The 20,905-nt window shown below is 44.5% G+C and overlaps 1 protein-coding gene across 1 annotated transcript in view; it reads left to right on the top strand.

Moving 5' to 3' along the window:
• The first annotated feature begins 610 nt into the window (after window positions 1-610).
• SYN2 (synapsin II) overlaps window positions 611-20,905 on the top strand; it is a 192,915-nt gene continuing 172,620 nt past the window's right edge. The window contains exon 1 of the mRNA XM_069865687.1: window positions 611-973. Coding sequence (XP_069721788.1) covers window positions 636-973 — 338 coding nt within the window. The 5' untranslated portion in view covers window positions 611-635. The remainder of the gene's footprint in view (window positions 974-20,905) is intronic.

Here is a 20,905-nt window from a genome sequence, read left to right as displayed (position 1 = left end):
AGTGGTTGCAGGCAGAGGGTGCAGGCGGGCACAGGAGTTGCAGACAGGAGCTGCAGGCATAGGGGTTGCAGGCAGAGGGCACAGGCGGGCGCAGGGGCTGCAAGCAGGAGCTCCGGGCACAAGGACTGCAGGTGGGCTGAGGGGCTGCAGCTAGGGGCTGCAGGCATAGGTTGCAGGCGGGCACAGAAGCTGCAGGCAGGTTGCAGACTTGCACAAGAGCTGCAGGTGAGCACAGGGGTTGCAGAATTGCACAAGAGCTGCAGGCAGGTACAGGGGCTGCAGGCAGAGTCTGCAGACAGTGGCTGCAGGTAGGCAGAGCGGCTACAGCTAGAGACTGCAGGCGGGCAGAGGGTCCGCAGGCAGGAGCTGCAAGCATAGAGGTCGCAGGCAGGGACTGCAGACTTGCGGGCACAGGGGCTGCAGGCAGGAGCTGCGGGCTCAGCGGCCGCAGGCGGGCAGAGGCTCCGCCGGCAGGGGGCGCCGGCAGGGCTGCGGGCGGTCCGAGGGGCTGCGGGCGGTGTCCCCCCGCCCCGCCCCGCCCCGCGCAGGGTCCGCAGCGCCGCCCCGGCCGCAGAGGGGCCGCTCGCAGCCGGCGCCTCCGCTCCCGCCGCAGCCTCCGCCGCCCGCCCGGCCAGATGATGAACTTCCTGCGGCGCAGGCTCTCGGACAGCAGCTTCATCGCCAACCTGCCCAATGGCTACATGACCGACCTGCAGCGCCCGGAGCCGCAGCAGCCGCCGCCGCCGCCGCCGCCCGCGGCCCCCGCCGCCGCCTCCCCGGCCGCCGAGCGCCGGCAGCCGCAGCCCGCGCCGCCCCAGCCCCCGCCGAGCGCCGCCGGGGGCTTCTTCAGCTCCCTCTCCAACGCCGTCAAGCAGACGGCAGCCTCCGCGGGGCTGGTGGACGCCGCCTCCGCCGGCGCCGCGGGAAGAAAGTTCAAGGTGCTGCTGGTCATCGACGAGCCGCACACCGACTGGTATGTGATGAGCGAGCGGGGAGAGGGTGTGGGCCGTGAGGATGGAGCGGGGCGAGGATGGAGCGGAGCCGCCGTTCCCACCGCGCCGCGAATCGCGTTCCCCGCCGGGGAAGCGGGTCCGTTGCTCCCGGCGAGATGAAGGTTGCGGGGGGGGCGGATTGCGGCGCCTCGGGCTGCGGGCCGGCGCGGATACCCCGCGGACACCCTGCAGCCCTTGTGGTGGCTGAAGGTGCGGAGCCGCTGCTCTCCCTCCGTGCATCCCGCCGCCCTCGCTTCCTACGTTCGGGTTGGAGTCGGGATGGGGGTTTTTGCTCCCACCGGCATCATAAAAACCCGTGGGATTTGCAACGCGTTCTCCTTGCAGCGCAGGTTACGGGTTCCCACACCTGCTTGTCGCGGGTGGCTCTGTGGATGCTGCTTTATAGGAAGGATCTAAACCCATTAATTGCTCACAAACTCAATTTGCGTGTTTACACATCGAGCTGTCGGTTGCCTCAGTCGCAGTCGATAATTACAGTATCTAATATCTTAATAGCGCCTTAAAACAGCACGGAGTAAACCAAGGATGTCTTTATAACACTGACATCATCCCGTAATGGATCGCAGGCTTGTGATTTTATTATCAGCTTCTCTAGTTTATAGCCTTTACTGCTTAGATGGGCTCGTATGGTTTTATGATTCGATACAATTTGCTTTAAAATGGTGCTTTAATGCAATACTTAAAAATATCAGTCTTTCTGTATAGCAAATAGGTTATCGCTGTTAAGATAACGTTACACTTTTTGGATTTCATTGTTCTGGGTTGGCTTTGTGGTGTTTTGGGGTTTTGTTTTTCTTAAATAAAAAAGCTTGTTGTATCTGCCAGACTGAGACAGCCCCTGCACCTACGTCATGGAGATGCATCCATGGGCACTGTTCACTATGCTTGCAGACAGAGCTGTTTACAGCTGTTTATTTAACATTCCACGGTGCATGCATTTTTGCTCCATAAATTAAATAACTATATACATTCATAAAGTTGGCTTCTGGCAGAATTTTTCTATGCCTACTATATATATTACAAACAGGGCATGTTTTACGTGCTTGATGCAAGCACCCTGGTTTAACCCAGTCTGTCAGCAATAGCAGAACCTTAAAACCTCTGCATGGTGACCATCCCCAGCAGCATTCCTGGTAGGAGGCGAGGTGCAGTCAGGAATAAACACCCACCTGCTTGCTTTTCATGTCTCACAGTACGTGACGTGGAGACGTAGTAGTTGTAGGAAGAACAGTTTGCTGTCGTGCTGGCGCTTTCCCCTCCCAAAGCGAAATCATTCCATAACTGACAATTTCAACATAAATTTAGCAAACTATGCATATATGTATTTTGAAAGTATGGATGACCTTACTGATGTGTAGAATTTGACTGTATGGGCTAAAACGGAGTACAGATGATGATTGGAAAGGTTGGAACTGGCAGCAGATGAATTTCCATGGTCTGATGGGCACTGCGCTAGCGACCCTGCCTGGTGGGATGCACTGGGTTCAGTAAGATGGGCTGTGGAGAGCTGCTGTCGTGTGATACACTAGCCAAACCCCAGCAATAACCAGAAAAACAGCACCAGATACAGCTCTTGGAGCCTCCTTGGGAGCAGCGCCAGTTGAATTACAATAATCCTGTGAAGGAAATCATATGCTGGGTGTTCGCTTTTGTAATGTTTTCAGTCTCATCGTGTTTATCTTTAATTGAAAACGTGTACGTTGCTTTTGGATTGCACTTTCCATAGAAATAAAAGAATTGCAAGCTGATCACGCCGAAATCCTACTAATTTGCTATCCTCTTTTTATCAAGGGCCAGAGAAAGCACTGAGCACCTTCTTCTGTCAGCAAAGGATATTGCCTCTGACCTCTAGTATCAAAAGGACAGTTTGTTTCTAATACCTTTTATTTCTCTTAGAGGTCTTGAAGTCAGATTTGAAGTCTGAGATCTGTTAACCCAGCATCATTATCATTGCTAATGGAATCATATGGGTTATTCTGAATATAAAAGAAATGCTCAGATGTTGCTTGCATTTTTAAATATTGGTCTTAGTGATTACTTTTATTATTTTGTTGCCTTAACAGGTTTGTCCTATTGCAAGTCTTGAAATCGCCCTCTTTGATTTCTTTACTTACGTGGCATAAGATGGGGGGAAAATGGAGAATTAATTTATCTGTACTAATATGTGTATTTTTACTACGTTCTATTATCTGACTTCTTAAAGAAGGAAGGGACATGCAATCATCTTGTCAACCCATCCTCTGTTCTCCAGTAACACTCTCGATCAGAGATGTGTTGCAGCTCTGAAAGGCAATTGTTTTCCTACAGGTTCTTCGGAAACTTGCAGCTGCGTAGATGAGAGACCTCTAAAGGCTTCTGCTAAAGGCAGAACTGCAAAATCAGGTGACATCCCTGGCTTTCTACCAGCTGGTAGTTTGATATGTGCCTCATTGGCAAGTGGGGGGCAAAAATGAAAACTAACTAAAGCCTATAGTCAACTACCGGAGCCAGATCCATGACAGGTGGTCTTTGTTGGTTCTGGTTCACGTGGAATACTTTATCTTAGTCACTTCATGCGATAAATGATCCTTCAGTCCAATGGTGAAAGTGAATAGCTAGCCATCATTTTCACCAAGTACCTTTGAAAACTTCTGTTATTCTTGAGTGTCACCATAACAAAAGGGCAACCTGTAATGCCAGCACTCCTTCCAGTGGAACAGTGCTATTACTTTATGTAAAGGCATTGGAAAAGCAAATGTTATTTTCTGGCCTGTTCTTTATGGATTTTACTGTCACCTTCTTTTCATCTGCAGCTGCACACTGAACAGATAGTTTCAGTACTTGTGCTGACGTCCAGAGTCCTTCTCTGAGTTAACATGTCCTGTTGACAACCTTACAGCATTTGAAGAGGTAGTGGAAGAGTGTATAATTCACAGATACTCCTTGGGCCTGTTGGGGAGGGGGAAGCTTCAAGAAACACTTGTTAGGTGCAGTAATGATTTTATGTAATAGACTTCAGTGGTTGCTTTACAGCTTTGTTGATATTTTTACAAATGGAGGAAATCAAGACGTAGAGGAATTTGTTCAAGGTCATACAAGAGGCTAGTAGTGGAGCCAGTTTAAAACCTAGTCAGCTTGGTTAACCTTTTCTTTTAATTCTCCTTATCTAGCTACTGGTTTGCATTGTGTCCAAAATTTTCAGCTAGATAAGCTTATTTTTAAATGTATTCTATTTCCTCATAAAATAACCATTTTGTTCTGTATGCAAAGTGTACTGGATATTCAGTGCTGAACAAGCAGTTGATTAGAGGCTGTGCATCAGCAGCAAGATGCCAAAATGCTGTGTATATAGATTATCTTTATTAAAAGCTTATGTGTAATATTTAGAAAGCGGTTTCAATATTGAAAACTAATTATTGCTTTGTCTGTCTTGTGCTTTCAAGCTTGCATATAAGACTCATTGGCAGTAGTAATGATGAAACTATAAAAAGAATCAAGTGGGAAAATTTTGTTCTTGTACTTTTAAGCACAGATCTTTTTATAAGTATCTTTATTTTTTTTTTTACCCCGAGAATTATGCATTGCTTGTAATATTTACTGCCTTAGCGGTTAGTCATCTTGTGATGACTTAAAAATGTGTGTGCGGTTGTTTTATGTGGGAGTAACTGCAAACAACTTGCACACTACATCGAAAATCCATCGCGGTTTTGCTGTTCAGTGAGGATGGTTGAGCTGCGTGTAACTCGTTAGTATTTCCTAGCTCCGGTTGAACTAGAGCTCTGACGTATCTTATCTGATAGCGACGTGTTGGATTTAGTTGCTGCAGTGTTTATTGCATTCAGTATAAGTCTTTGGTTAACAAGTTCTCCAGTTTTGGAGTGTGTTGCTTACGTTTTAAGAATGGATAAATGAGGGCATCGGCTTTGCCCTGGGATGGGATGCGATGCCTGGAAGGGCAGAGTTCTCGCCAACCTCCTGGCTGTGCGAAGCGCGCTGCTGCCAGTGAAAGCAGAAAGCCACGCGGTAAAATGGGGAGGGAAACCAAGGGAGTGGGCAAACATGGAACTAGCAGTGATTGCACGGAGGGAGGAGCACTGGAAGGATCCCTTGGCACTGATTTAGGGGCTCCAGGTGGGAAGTCTTGCTTGGAACTGGATGATCTTTAAGGTCCCTTCCAACCCAAACCATTCTGTGATTCTGTGTTTTTGAAAGCCAGTCAAGGCAAGGGATGGCTGCGTTACTGAGAGGCGGAGTTTTAGAACAGTCTAAGCTTGTGAGACTGACCAAATGGCTAGTGTAGATATGTGCCTTCAGGCAGTGAGTGTACTGAAAATTAGTCTTATCAATATATCTATTTTATATAAGAAGAAAACATATGTGAAAAGTTACTTCCATTAATTTTAAACGCTAATTAAGAAGGCCTGTGCCTTTTGCAACAAGAAACTCCTAATATTGAAGATAAAAAACAAGCTTTCCTTTGGTATAACACCGTAATCTTTCAAAAAAGGCAACAGGTGCCTTAATACCCCTGATACTGAGCAAGAGTGATAAAGGTTTTGCTTTGGTTTCTCTTTAATTTCTGCTTTGTATGAAAACTTCAAGTTTTGACATTATCTTTGAGGAGTTTAATCTGAATCTTAGAAAATGTGGATATGTTATAGTGTAATTCTAGTTATATAGCTTTTAGACTGAGTTGCTAGTACTCCGAAAAAGGTCTGGCAACCAGATTCTATGTGAAGACAGTATGTGTTTAGATCTTTTCCTCCAGCCAGGTAATTAGAGCAGTGCTTCTTCTGAGCATGCTGGGCAGTTTTGGGCTCTCCATTTTTGCAATCAAAAAGTTAAAGGCGAATCAGAGAATGGTTTAGGTTGGAAGACATCTTAAAGATCATCCAGTTCCACCCCCTGCCATGGGCAGGGACACCTCCCACTGGATCAGGGGCTCCAAGCCCCATCCAACCTGCCCTTGAACACCTCCAGGGATGGGGCAGCCACCACTTCCCTTGGCAACCTGGGACAGGGCCTCCCCACCCTCACAGCAAAACATTTCTTGTTAACGTCTCTTCTCAGTCTCCCCTCTTTAAGCTGAATCCCATTCCTCCTTGTCCTAACTCTGCACTCAGAATCACAGAATCACAGAATAACCAGGTTGGAAGAGACCCACCAGATCATCGAGTCCAACCGTTCCTATCAAACACTAAACCATATCCCTCAGCACCTCATCCACCCATGCCTTAAACACCTCCAGGGAAGGTGAATCAACCACCTCCCTGGGCAGCCTCTGCCAGTGCCCAATGACCCTTTCTGTAAAGAATTTTTTCCTAACGTCTAGCCTAAACCTCCCCTGGCGGAGCTTGAGGCCATTCCCTCTTGTCCTGTCTCCTGTCACTTGGAAGAAGAGACCATCACCCTCCTCTCCACAACCTCCTTTCAGGTAGTTGTAGAGAGCAATGAGGTCTCCCCTCAGCCTCCTCTCCTCCAGGATAAACACCCCCAGCTCTCTTAGCCGCTCCTCATAAGGCCTGTTCTCCAGCCCCTTCACCAGCTTTGTTGCTCTTCTCTGGACTCGCTCTAGAGCCTCAACATCCTTCTTGTGGTGAGGGGCCCAGAACTGAACACAGTAATCGAGGAGCGGTCTCACCAGTGCTGAGTCCAGAGGGAGGATAACCTCCCTGGACCTGCTGGTCACACCATTTCTGATCCAAGCCAAGATGCCATTGGCCTTCTTGGCCACCTGGGCACACTGCTGGCTCATGTTCAGTCGGTTGTCAACCAACACCCCCGGGTCCTTCTCCTCCAGGCAGCTTTCTAGACAGACTTCTCCTAGTCTGTAGCACTGCATAGGGTTGTTGTGCCCCAAGTGTAGGACCCGGCACTTGGCCTTGTTAAACCTCCTGCCATTGGACTCTGCCCAGCGGTCCAGCCTGTCCAGATCCCTTTGCAGAGCCTCCCTACCCTCCAGCAGATCGACACTTCCACCCAGCTTAGTGTCGTCTGCAAACTTGCTAAGGGTGCACTCGATGCCTTCATCCAGGTCATTGATGAAGACATTGAACAGGGCTGGACCCAGCACTGAGCCCTGGGGAACCCCACTTGTCACTGGCCTCCAGCTGGATTTCACACCATTTCCCACCACTCTCTGGGCCCTCCATCCAACCAGTTTTCCACCCAGGAGAGTGTGTGCCTGTCCAGGCCAGAGGCTGACAGTTTCTCAAGCAGAATGCTGTGAGAAACTGTGTCAAAGGCTTTACTGAAGTCCAGGAAGATACATCCACAGCCTTTCCCTCATCCAGCAGCTCAGTCACTTTGTCATAGAAGGCGATCAGGTTAGTCTGGCAAGACCTGCCCTTTGTGAACCTGTGTTGACTGGGCCTGATCACCCGGTTCTCTTGCATGTGCTTCATGATAGCTCTCAAGGTCACCTGCTCCATGACTTTCCCTGGCACTGAGGTCAGACTCACAGGCCTGTAGTTCCCTGGGTCCTCCCTGCAACCCTTCTTGTAGATGGGCACAACATCAGCCTCCAGTCCAGTGGGACTTCCCCAGTCTTCCAGGACTGTTGGAAGATGATGGAAAGGGGTTTGGCCAGCACATCCGCCAGCTCCTTCAGTACCCTAGGGTGAATCCCGTCTGGCCCCATAGACTTGTGACTGTCCAGTCGGGCTAGCAAGGCTCTGACCACCTCCTCTTGGATCATGGGAGCCTCATTATGCTCCTCTAGCTCCTGGGTTAGTACACAGACGGAACGACCCTCCTTACAACTAAAGGCTGAGGCAAAGAAGGCATTAAGTACCTCAGCCTTTTCCTCATCCCCTGTCACTGTTGTTCCTTCTGCGTCCAATAGGGACTGTATGGTCTCCCTAGTCCTCCTTTTATTATTTATATATTTATAGAAATATTTTTTGTTATCTTTCACAGACTTGGCCAATCCAATTTCTAACTGAGCCTTAGCCCTTCTGATTTTTTCTCTACACAATCTCACTTCCCTCCTGTAGTCCACCCAAGAGGCCTGTCCCTTCTTCCAGAGCCCATAAACATTTCTCTTCCTCTTGATATCCCTCAAGATCTCTCTATTCAACCAAGCTGGCTTTCTCCCCTGCCGGCTTTTTTTCCGGAACACGGGGATAGCTTTCTCCTGAGCTGCTAGGACCACCCTTTTGAAGAGCTCCCTGCCCTCCTGGGCTCCCTTGCCCTTGAGTACTGTCTCCCATGAGACTTCGCCAACCAGCCTTCCGAAGAGATCAAAGTCTGCCCTCTGGAAATTTAATGCTACTGTCTTGCTAACCACCCTCTTCACTTCACCTAGAACAGAAAACCCTATCATCTCATGGTTGCTTAGTCCTAGGCGTCCACCTACCGCCACATCCCCTACAAGGCCTTCTCTGTTCACCAACAGCAGGTCCAGGAGGGCACCCTCCCTTGTTGGTTCATTTACCAGCTGTGCAAGGAAGTTGTCTCCCACGCACTCCAGGAACCTCCTAGACTGCTTCCTTTTTGCTGTATTGTACACCCAGCAGATATCAGGCAGATTGGAGTCTCCCACCAGAACGAGAGGCATGGATCTAGAGATTGACCGCAGCTGTTTATAGAAGAGCTCATCAGCTGCTTCTCCTTGGCTGGGTGGCCTGTAACAGACTCCCATCACAAAATCTACCTTCTGGTGGGCTCCTCTGATTTTGACCCACAGGCACTCAACCTCCTGATTGCCACAATCCATCTCCATGGTGTCCAAGTCCTCCCTTACAAAGAGGGCTACCCCGCCTCCTCTCCTACCCTTCCTGTCCCGCCTGAAAAGCTTATACCCCACCATAGCCGTACTCCAGTTATATGAGTCGTCCCACCACGTTTCCGTGATGGCAATGACATCATAGGCTCCTTGCCCTACAACAGCTTCCAGCTCTTCCTTCTTATTCCCCATGCTGTGTGCATTGGTGTAAATGTACTTCAGCTGCACTCCCTGATCAAGAGCCCCTCCCCAAGAGCCCCTCCCCAAGAGCCCCAACATCTCTCAGCCTAGCCTCATAGCAGGGGTGCTCCAGTCATCTCTTGTCATCTTCATGGCCTCCTCTGGACCTGTTCCAACAGTTCCATCTCCTTCTTATGTTGAGGATTCCAGAACTAGACACAGGACTCCTGGTAGGGTTTCTTGAGAGAGGAGTCCCAAGCACTGCTGGCCGTGCTTCTTTTGACACAGCCCAGGACACCATTGTCCTGCTGGGCTCTGAGCACACATTGCCGCCTCGCTTTATGGTCACGTACAAAAAAATTGCAGCTTGCTTTCTGTTTACCTGCAGTTCCATCGTGTGTGATGCTTGGCTCCCTTGATATAAATAGCAACATGCAGTGCGTGATGGAGATTGCCTTTTTGACTAGATCTAAAAAAAAAAAAAAAAAAGCTTTTAGTGGAAAACTCCAGACCCTGTGTTACTTTATCTAAACAAGCTTTTGCAAGCACTAATGTTATTTTAGGCAAGTTGGTGTATATGAGATGCAGACTACAAATTTGGATAGATTGTATCTCATGTCATCCCCCATCCTATCCCCATCCCCCATGCTCAGTCTTTTTTCTTTTTTCCTTTGTCTCTCAAGAGACCTCAGAAATATCTTTGAAGCTTAATGAAACCTACAGTAAGATGTTTAGCTGAATGAGTAACAGTAAAAAATGTGTTGCCACTGTTTTCTTCTGAAGTTTGCCTTAATGGAAAGGAAGTGGAAAAATTGTCAAGGAAGCAATTAAAAAATTTTAGACAGGTATTTTTCAAAGTAATAAGATTGAAGCAAGAGATGAGGGGAATAACAAATTGCTTTGTAGACTGTAGACCTAACTGAACTAAGAAATTCTGCTTAGTGTCTGGTCAGAATTTGATAATTATTTGCCAGTGGCAAATTGTCATCTGTTGAAATAGAGACAGTATGAAGCAAAAGATTATTAAAGACTGTATTATGAGACTTCTTAATGTTCATCTTGAAAATGTGTGTCTAGGAGTCTTATTGTATTTTGAGCTGTACGTGTTCCAACTGGAGGTTATTTTACTGTTCTGTAAACACTATAGGACAGGGCAAGATTGCACAAATTTTTGTTGAAACAGTGTTTCTCCAAAAGACTGATACTGTGAGAATATGAAGCACCAATATGATCTTAAAGGAATGATTTCGCTGTATACGTTTTTGCCAGTTCTCAATAGTCCCCTGTGATAGTCACCTGCAGGAGTATTCACATGCAATATCACAATTTCATCGCCTTTTGCTCTTCAGCCAGGCTACCTGTTGTGAATATGCTAAGTATTAATTTCCTAATATAATTTAAGAAGACCGATTTGGCTTTTTATGCTTTTGTAGATACACTGCAATCTGTATTAAAAATGTGAGAAGACTTTAATGAAACTGTGTTTGAGTAGGAACTTGTGCCTGAAGAAAAGACCAGCAATACAGGAGGTCAGTTTTGGATGTAGAACCTCTTTGGAAGGATTATAGACTTGGCTGGCTGAGCGCAGCGGCAAAGGGTAATCACAAGTAGGTGGAAAAGTTGCAAAGAATGGAAAAGAATAAATTGGCAAAGAAAGTTATGTTGTAGGTGACGAAAACTGAAGCAATAAATTAGGAAGGCAGTATTACCTGGAATAGTGATAGTGCTTCCAAGGGTGAGACCGCTTACCTTGTGGAGTGAAGAAATGTGCAATGCGTTGATAAGGCTCTGCAGACGCTGTGGGTGAGAGGACAGTATCATCCCTCTGTCTAGAATGCAGAATGCTTGCTTGATTGCACTGCTGCTTCTGCTAATTAAACAGCTTTATCGCAGCTGAGTCAAACTTACCTTCTGAGGGGAAAGCTACTGTGCTTCTAGCCAGCTGGAGGAGAGTAATGATGGGCGTTCATGGCCATGAGAGCTGTAGGCTAGCTGTAGCTTAAGCTCTTGCAAAAGCTGCAAAGGCTTCATCACTTTTGTGATACCCCGTTTTACTGCCTGAAAAAGAGATATGAGTGAACTTGTGTTGGCGAACACGCTGATTCCTAACAAAAAGTTTGTAACTAAGGGTCAAACCCTTGTTTATGTGTTTGCAAGCCAAAGGGATAGAAATTATTAATTCAGAAGATGCTGAATCTGAAGAGGCCATTTCTAGTTCTCCCCCAGACAGACCCGTGCTGTCTTAGGGTTGGTCCGTGGTGGTGTCTAAGGCAGGTTTCTGCTTCAGCCGTATCAGGCAGTGGTGGGGATGTCTAGGGCTTGTGCTGGGGCTGTGGCTGCCCACCAGGCAGCAAGCTGGCCAGGTGACGTTGCTGCCAGGGCTGCTGCAGGATACCTGCTTTCTCTACTCCTTTCTAAATTGCGAATGCTGGTAGGATTCATTTAATTAAAGGATTGGTCCCGTGGACACTGCTGAAGCACAGGGAACTTGAGGTTTTGAAGAACCTTTCTGTTTTTTTCTGCATGCTGCAAGTACCTCTGTACTTCTTCCTGTGTTTCTGCGATTGAAGGGAAGTCACAGTGTTGTTGCTGAAGTGCATCTCACAAGGAGGATGAACGATGTCTGAGTTATTTTCACCTCTGAAAGCCTGTGTGTGTGCTTGGTCTCAGCTTGTTTTATGCAGGTTCCTGTCACCTCCTCTTAGGAGAGGTAGAGGCAGGAGAGTAGGAGTTCTTTCCTCCTCTGTGGAAATGGGACTGAGTCTCAGCTTGTGGAGGTAGAGGCACAAATGTACTTTCCCCATTTTCATTTAAAACAAATTATAACACCTGTAGGAGGCTTGGTGACTATAGTAAAGGATGATCACCACTTTTTTTGTGCCCACCCCCAACCACACAGACGAGAACAAAACCATCAGATGCCACCACCAACCAGTCAAGTGCTGGGGGTTGTTACAAAGGTAGTTTGGTCCCACCACTAAATGCAAACTTCTGGCTTTCTCTAGTGACTGCTTCACGTTTGACTGTGCTTGCTTTACCATTTGATCTATTGCCCAGTTGGATATTGGTGTTTATAACACATCACGCAAACTGACTGCTAGGAGGAGTTATTAACAAATATTTAAAAATGCATTTCTTTGCATTTTTGTCAGATAATTAATTTAAAAAAATTATCAGAACCTCTGAGAAAAGCTTCTAAATATCTTAGTTCTGTTCTAAAGCACCCACATAAAATGATTCAATATAAACAGGTTTCTTTAATGAATTCTTATTTATAGATTATAGCATATGCAATATATTTTTCTAAACATATTAGTGAACTAGATTAGAAATTATATAACTTTTAAGAAAAAAATTGCTATAATTTCCTGACCCAAACCCGTTGGGTTTTTTTTTTTGTTTTTGTTTTTTTTTTACAATCTTGCCTTTACAGAAATAAACAGTGACTGAATAGGGGATCTCACAATAAACAGAAAACCATTTTCTTTAAAGGTGTGATAGGTTCGGTGCCTTCTTGAATAACTAAAACTGTAACAGGAAGTTGTTTCCACTGCTCAAAGGAGGAAAGGTTATAAAACTCATTAGAAATACAGTAACAAAATACTGTGTAATGTGCTTTTCAGAAAGTGAAGGGATACATGGTGGGCAGCAGCAGGACAAGGACTGCTTGATGGTGTGAAGCCTGGCAGTGGTTGGTCCTCTGGAGTCAGGTTGTCCTTGCTTTTCCGAGCTGTGCACTCTTGACAGGATACCGATATGTCTTTCCTTATGGCAACAGTAACCTGTAGGCTTCTTTGTTTCTGGTTTGAACTAACTTGTCCCATTTCATGTGCAGTACGAGTCTCTCTGTTGAACAGGCGTTAGAATAAGGCAGCACTTTGTTTATATTCCACAAACCCAACCATCAGCAGCATCAGCTCCTGCAGGTGGTGTGGTGTTTTGTTGAGAAGGTGAGTGTGGGGAAGACATCAAGAAAGCTTGTGGCACAGCTGTTTTTTTTTAAAAACAAGTTATATTTATGTGTGGATGTGTCCCCAACGTTAGGAGCCAGAAGTATTGGCATTTCAGTAACTTTCTGAGTAGGTTTTTAAGAGCTGAGTGCGAGTTTGAATGCTCTTTCCATGCCTTTCTCTCTTCCTTTTGACCTTGCAAGGACAATACTGTTCATGGACTGTGGACCATCTTCTGAACTGCCTGGTTCGTAGAGGCTGAACTCTGCTGAGCTACGCTCTTCTCAGTTTCTGTTGATCGTTGTGGCAGATGCTGAGATCCTTTTGTGGTCATAATGACTTCAGAAGAGAAACCAGGGATGAGTGTGTGAGTAGGGGGGTTAAAAAAAAATAGCCTGAGGAGGGGAAGCAAAAGTGAAAATGTCTCTCATTTTAGTTATTTGATTTCAAGTCAATTCCAAAAGAGAAAAAAATGGTGCTGAATTCAAGCTTAAAAACAAGGTAATAAACAAGGTAGTAGCATGACCTTCTTGTTGTATCTGTACACATATCTTTGTGCTTAACTTCAGTTTTGTTCTGATTATAATTCTACTGAAACAGTGCGGATTTAGTAGATTAAACTCCAGCATGAGATCAGTCACAGTCTCTTAATCGTCACATTTTGTTTAACTAAACTAGGATGGTTCTAAAGAAGATTCAGTGCTATTTCACTACCTTTTCTTTTGCTTCAGTTATTTATTTTGCTTTGAAGATCACTTCTGTGAAAGCTTTCTATGTAGATGCACATTTTATCAGGGTTCATCATTAAGGAAGCTTTAAAGATTTCAGAGGTTTCTTTCCTTTGCAGGACCAAGAAGTATTTAATGTTAGACAAGCCGTCGTCTCAGGTTTGGGGTTCTGGAAGTGCAACAAGAAGGTTTTATCATAAAATGTGATAAATAAGTGATTCCATGGAATGGTGATGTGATTACATAACCATTTTAAGTATTTGACACGAGGCTTAAATGGAGAAGCATTACATTTAACATAAAATTGGTTTAGTAGTAGTGTGCTAGAGGGGTCTGTTTGTGTGTCTGTGTGCTTATATATGTGTGCATATAATTTTTTTTATAAAGACAAGTGGATAAGACTTTTCGCTGGTGGATGTTGTCTGGGTAGACTGTGTTTCTGTGGTCGGAGTGTTCATTCTCTGGTGTGATTGGGTTGCAGTGGAATAAAAGAAAGCTCTTTCGTTGTGCCACTGGAAGGCCACTTGGCTACTCTGAAGACAGGTCACAGGGAGAATTTCTTGTATGGGTTGTAATGATAAAAGGCATGGGATTTAGCGTTTTGGTATTTTCTATGAGGTTGTAATCTAAATTATTTTAGTTGGAATGTTGTGGAATTTTTATGCTGATTCATTTTCTTACTAAGGAAGTAATGTCTGCTAAGCTCGCAGCAATTCAGCATACAGGAGGATAAGGTCAGTTTTCTTGGCAGCAGCAATGCTTTAGAGGAGTTAAGAAAGACACTAATATAAAATGTAATTACTGTGTATTAAGGCTTACATTCTCTCTATGAAAATAACTTCTACTGGATTGGTCTTTGTTCATGAAATGTGTGGGTAGAAGCAGACTGCAGATCTGGTCTTTTCAGGTTGGTGAAGATCTTATTGCACCTTTCCAGAGTAAGTCTTGTACTGCTTGTCTTGCCTTTCGTTTGCTGCAAGTCCTCTCCAAAAAGTTAGGCAGCTGAGAAGTTTTGGGGTTGTTTATTTGTTGATTTTTTTCCTAATTTTTTGTTTGTTTGTTTGTTTTAAAATTATTTTTCTAAATAGCGTGACCCGTTATAAAGATATCTTAGAGATGCCTAAATCCGAGTCTATTAGGTGGTGCGGTGATGGCACATCCCGAGTAGCCTTCAGAGTAAAATGAGATGTTATCGTGTGACTGCTTGTGCAGGCGAGTTGTCCAAATCCCTTGGTGATAACATCCCTATAGTTCAAGAACAGTACTCTGGAAAGCTTTCAGTGTAGAATAAACACGCCAGGTACCGTTATTCTGAAATCTTGTCTGTGTGTGATTTTACATTGTAATAATGTAGTTAAATCTGCATTTTCTGATTTGATGTGCTTGAGGTAGCTCGTCATTGGGAGAGTGTGGGCTTTTTCTGGGTATTTGCTAATCGTTTCTTATGTGGGTGACTTAGAACAATGCTTTCTGTGGAACAATACTCCAGTGTTGTTTTCAGCCTTTGCAAAAACACATGGCAAGTGCTGTCAGTCAAGTTGGGACGAAGACTTTGTGCGTAAAATTGCTAAGTGTAAGTTTTAAAGCATGTTACTGCATTTAAATGCTTGTTTCCAGCTCATGAATTTTCAAATCAGTGTTTGGAAGGAAGAAGACTTAATTGATATTGAGGAAACATTTATTTTTGAGTAGCAAGCAGTAATTCTAAAAGAGAGAGTTATAATTCTTCAAATAATTCAGCAGGGTTGTTTGTACCTTGAGCTCCTACCTAAGGCAGCGATGTTCATAAATGTTAAGTATTTTTTAAAAACTGCTTTTATTGGCCTTTTTTTCAGTTGTTTGATGAAGAATTTATAGAATTCGAAGAATTTTGACCTTGGTGTATTTGCCAGTGCTAGGATTTTGGCTCAGAATAGCTGAGATATTCTTATAACATCCTTGTAACATCCTGTTACGCATCAATATCATTTTTAGTGACATTATTGTTTATCTAATATTAAGTGTATTTATGTCCATGCATATGAGGTCATACAGTGATAGGCGAGTGACCTTATTGCTGATTGTGAGAAGTGTAGAGCCACATCTCGTCAAGTGTCACTGTCACCTTGTTTGCAGTCAGTCTAATCAAGGACCAGTAGTTCAGCCGCATTCAGTGATGCGCAGGAGCTCTGCACTGGATTATTCTCCTTGCAGGTTTGTCATAGTGTTTTTACAAGTACTGAAGTTGCACACAAAAGAGAAGAATAAAGACTAGTAAAGATTCCGTGTATGATTTTGTCTTATTATCAGGACACGTAAACATCAAATTTTCATGTTGGGTCATTCAGAAGATACAGTCATCGTTTTAAAATCTGCAGGTTGGACAGGGAGTGAGTTAGATGTTGTGACCATCCTAGCACCAGAACTGGTAGTTTTAGAATAAGTGATAAAGCTATCTAAAACAACTAATAGAAGCAAAAAGGAGAATTTGAGTAAGCAAAAGAGAATTTTGAAGAAGCTGGTATGCTTATCGTGCTCTGAAATGTGTGCATGGCAGAATTTTTTGATTTACTAGTCAGATTCTTCAAAAGTCTCTATTGCGATGAAGGATTACAAGAATAGAAAGATACTCTTGTATTTCTTAAATTAGTCTCTATTTTAGAATAGTTTCTAGATAGGTCATTTAGGAATTCTTTAGATCTAGACACTCGAAGAGGGGAATATTTTCAGTTTGGGGACTTTTCCACTTTCCATGCGGATAATAGGATTATGTGTAATATATAAATCAAAGTAAAGGATGTTAATCAGCAAAAGCAGCTTGTTATAATGCATGGTTGATCAAAGTCAACATCTCTGCTTCGTCTGTGTTTTAGTGTATTGTAACTGATAATCTGGTTAACATACAAAACGAATTTAATTTTGTGCACCTGGAAGAGAGGGCTGAATATGCATGTGTATAAAGATCTGTACAGAAGCATGTGTCTCTGCTGTGAACCAAGGGTGTTTTCCTCCAGGAGGTGTTCAAGGCATTAAACTGTTCTGTGTAATGAGGACAAATTCTTCTGTTTGTCTGAAATGTAGCCTGAAAACTCAGGGTAAAGTTCTGTGACTGTAAGGCTGGAAGCAGTTGTTTAAGTATGCAAACAGGAAATTGATTAGAAACAGCTTTGCTAGTTAAAACCATAAATATGCTATCATCTTTTATAGACTTCTAAAAAAACCAATTCTTTTGGGGTGCCAATACACAGGACTCGCCTACATGGGAACTGTTATGCTGTCCAAATAGAATAGCTTTTTTCTGTTCTAGCTCAAATTAAACTGAGGTAGTGATGCACAGTTACTGCCTTTTGCAATTCTCTTTGTCAGCTGTCTCCACTAATACCGCTAAATACATTTTGAGGTCAGGGTGCAGTCAGTGAGCTTTACTGTGTTAAAAAAACAACCCTGTAAACATTTAGAAGTATGTAAAGTTGAAATTCTTTTTTCATAAGAACATGTCGGAACTTGCCTCTGAATCAGACGTTACTGAAAATTGTTTGGAAAGGGTGAAGAGGAAATATCCATGTAGCTGTGCATTTATGTGTCATTGTCTTTTTCTGATCTGACCTTTTTGTTTAAACCAAAATTGAATGTTTTAGATTGAAATGACTGCGGAGGCTTGCAAGGAACAATGAGAGATGAAATAGCAATTTGGGATGTACTGCCACGGTACCTGTGTTTGTTTACTCTGTAGTTTTTCCACATGAGCGGTTAAGTGCCTGCATGTGTTGATGTTTTGGAGAAACAGCTGGTGTGCTTCGTCATGAAAATTTTAGCAGTTGCTGCTTTTAAAAAGAGCTGTTCCAGACCACTTCTTAGGGTTTTGTTGATTTTTTCTGGGAAGTTCATTCCTGACTTTAATTTATCATCGTTTTATTTCAAATAGGAAAATTTCTGACCTACTGGTAAAGACTGCAGAAAAATGATAGAATCGTAGAATAGAAGGGACCTCAAGGGTTGAAGGGACCTCAAGGCCCATCCAGTTCCACCTCCTGCCAGGGGCAGGGACACCTCCCACTGGATCAGGTTCCTCAAAGTCACATTGAACACCTCTGGGGATGGGGCAGCCACAGCTTCCCTGGGCAGCCTGGGCCAGTGTCTCACCACCCTCACAGTGAAGAAATTCCTCCTCATGTGTAATCTAAATCTGCCCCTCTCCAGGTTACACCCATTGCCCCTCATCCTGTCACCACAAGCCTTTGTAACCAGCCCCTCCCCAGCTTTCTCATAGCCCCTTCAGGTACTGGGAGGTCCCTATAAGGTCACCCCTGAGCCTTCTATTCTCCAGGCTGAACAAGCCCAACTCTCTCAGCCTGTTCTCGTACGGGAGGTGCTCCAGCCTTCAGATCGTTGTTGTAGTCTCCTCTGGACCCGTTCCGACAGCTCCATCTCCTTCATATGTTGTGGATTCCCACAGGAATCCTGAAGCTCTTTCAAGCAAATAAAAATATTGCCTAGAGAAACCCTGCAGAAGCCCATGGGCTTTTGCCACGGGTTCTGCACAGCTCTGTGGCTGGGGAGAGCTCCTTTTTGGGGGATTGTTATGACACAAATCATTAGCAATCGCTGTTGTGTCTGTTACCTTTCAAAACAAGACACATGAGGATGTGAAAATCACCATCGTCCATTGGGATTTTTCAGTTAAGAAATCCTTTCTGCTCACCCTCACCTTCCTCTTTTTTCTAGAGTCCTTGTATAGAAAAGTTGGAAGTTGATCGAAAATTTAGTGCAGACTTTTACAGTAATTAATGACAGAATGAAGAGCGACATAATTCTTGGTGTGCGTTTAAAACGACTGCCAAGAAATAATATTTGCCATTATTCAGACACATGTTCTCAGAAGTGCCTTTCTGATGTCTCAGTAAAGTACCCATGTGGCTATTGCAGGTATGTTTTTCTTTTTATTTAAAAAATACACCTATCCTCTTCAGTATTTTGGTGGGGTAAATGTGTGTTTGACCTAAGCCTCTTTGACCTTGTGGAAATGCACATCTCTTGCAGTAAGCATGTTTGGAAAAACTATATACATCAAATGATTGAGACTTGCAATTTGCTTGTTACTTAGCTATTGATGTTTCGATATGTGCATTTATAGCAGAGTAAAGTTTTCCCTAATACAGGTTTCTTGAGATTTGATTGTGCTTTTCCTCCCTGGTCACTGCCCCTCTCCCAGGCTTACATAGAGTGGGTTTGTCCTTGTGTCATTCTGTTCTTAATGACTGGAAGTACTCAGCTTGTTGTAAAGGGCACATAGTTAGTATGCTTCATGAACGAGGGCTAATTGTCCTTTGTCAAGCTGTAATAATGAAGCCAAAATTTCTCATCGTTGGTTATTGACACACTCGATGCATCATGGATTTGTTGAAATACATCTGCTACCTGAATAGATTCTTTTAGCCACATATTTACAAGTGGGGTTCCCCAGGGCTCAGTGCTGGGTCCAGCCCTGTTCAGTGTCTTTATCAATGACCTGGATGAAGGCATCGAGTGCACCCTTAGCAAGTTTGCGGATGACACTAAGCTGGGTGGAAGTGTTGATCTGCTGGAGGGTCGGGAGGCTCCAAAGGGATCTGAACAGGCTGGACCCCTGGGCTGAGACCAATGGCAGGAGGTTTAACAAGGCCAAGTGCCGGGTCCTGCACTTGAGGCACAACAACCCTGGGCAGCTACAGACTAGGAGAAGTCTGTCTAGAAAGCTGCCTGGAGGAGAGGGACCTGGGGGTGTTGGTTGACAGTGACTGAACATGAGCCAGCAGTGGCCCAGGGGGCCAAGAAGGCCAATGGCATCTTGGCTTGTATCAGAAACGGTGTGACCAGCAGGTCCAGGGAGGTTATTCTCCCTCTGGACTCGGCACTGGTGAGACCGCTCCTCGAATCCTGTGTTCAGTTCTGGGCCCCTCACCACAAGAAGGATGTTGAGGCTCTGGAACGAGTCCAGAGAAGAGCAACAAAGCTGGTGAGGGGACTGGAGAACAGGCCTTATGAGGAGCGGCTGAGAGAGCTGGGGGTGTTTAGCCTGGAGAAGAGGAGGCTGAGGGGAGACCTCATTGCTCTCTACAACTACCTGAAAAGAGGTTGTGGAGAGGAGGGTGCTGGCCTCTTCTCCCAGGTGACAGGGGACAGGACAAGAGGGAATGGCCTCAAGCTCCGCCAGGGGAGGTTTAGGCTGGACATTAGGAAAAAATTTTTCATAGAAAGGGTCACTGGGCACTGGCAGAGGCTGCCCAGGGAGGTGGTTGAGTCACCTTCCCTGGAGGTGTTCAAGGGACGGGTGGACGAGGTGCTAAGGTTTAGTGGATAGGAATTAGGATAGGAATTAGGATAAGAATTAGGAATTAGGATAGGATAGGAATTAGGATAGGAATGGTTGGACTCGATGATCTGGTGGGTCTCTTCCAACCTAGTTATTCTATGATTCTATGATTTTTAACACTTGCATTTATGTTGTAATTCCGAGTTCTCTCCCTGTGCTCTTGCTCTGTGTGAAATTAGCTTTCCCGCTTTAACAAAATTTGTCAAAGAAAATTAAAAGTACTAGCACTTCTGTTCCATTAGAATATTTATGTGCAGGAATCCCTTTTTAACACACATTTGTGCTCCCTTTTGTCTCAATAGCTATTCCCTCCTTAAAGTCATCTACTATGAGAACTTTGTTTTGGTAGCAAAGCAGACTTTGGCAGTAACTGTCATAGTTTGTTCCCTGTAATTGAATGCAGAAATTAATTGATGTAAATTAACATTTGAAACTGTTCTGTAGTGACTCACAAGTAGTGGGAGGTGTCCCTGCGCATGGTGAGGTGGCTGGGGCTGGATGAGCTTTAACTTCCCTTCTGACCCAGACTGTTGGGTGATTGAAACCAAGTTTTCATGGGAATCGTTGAAATTCCTAGCAACTTCTTGCAATTTTTCATGCCCTTTTGTTTTGCCTGCTTTTAGCGTTTCAGCAGCTCAGCTTTTATGAAGGCAAATAGAGCAAATACTAGATTTTTAAAGCGTGTTGCAGGATACTCGTGGAGGAGGAATGTACATTATTAATCTCAGAATCTCCAGCTGACTCCTGGTTAACAACATAAGTATATGCAAGAAGTAATAATGCTCATAAGCACCTTATTGTAGTTTGCAATGAAGACCAAGAATTCTTAAAGGAGCAAGCCCTGGTGACAGACTGGAGAATGTACTGAACGGCTTATTCACCTTTGGAAAAAATGGCAGGCTTCTTCTGAACTGATTATTTCTCACGGGGTTTTGCTTGACTTGTAGGGCACAATGTTAGGAATTGGAAAATAATTTGGGAGCAGGATGAAATTGTGA

The sequence above is a fragment of the Phaenicophaeus curvirostris genome, chromosome 11, assembly GCF_032191515.1.
Source record: "Phaenicophaeus curvirostris isolate KB17595 chromosome 11, BPBGC_Pcur_1.0, whole genome shotgun sequence".
In the NCBI taxonomy this organism is placed as follows: Eukaryota; Metazoa; Chordata; class Aves; order Cuculiformes; family Cuculidae; genus Phaenicophaeus; species Phaenicophaeus curvirostris.
This window is presented reverse-complemented; position numbering and strand designations above follow the sequence as displayed.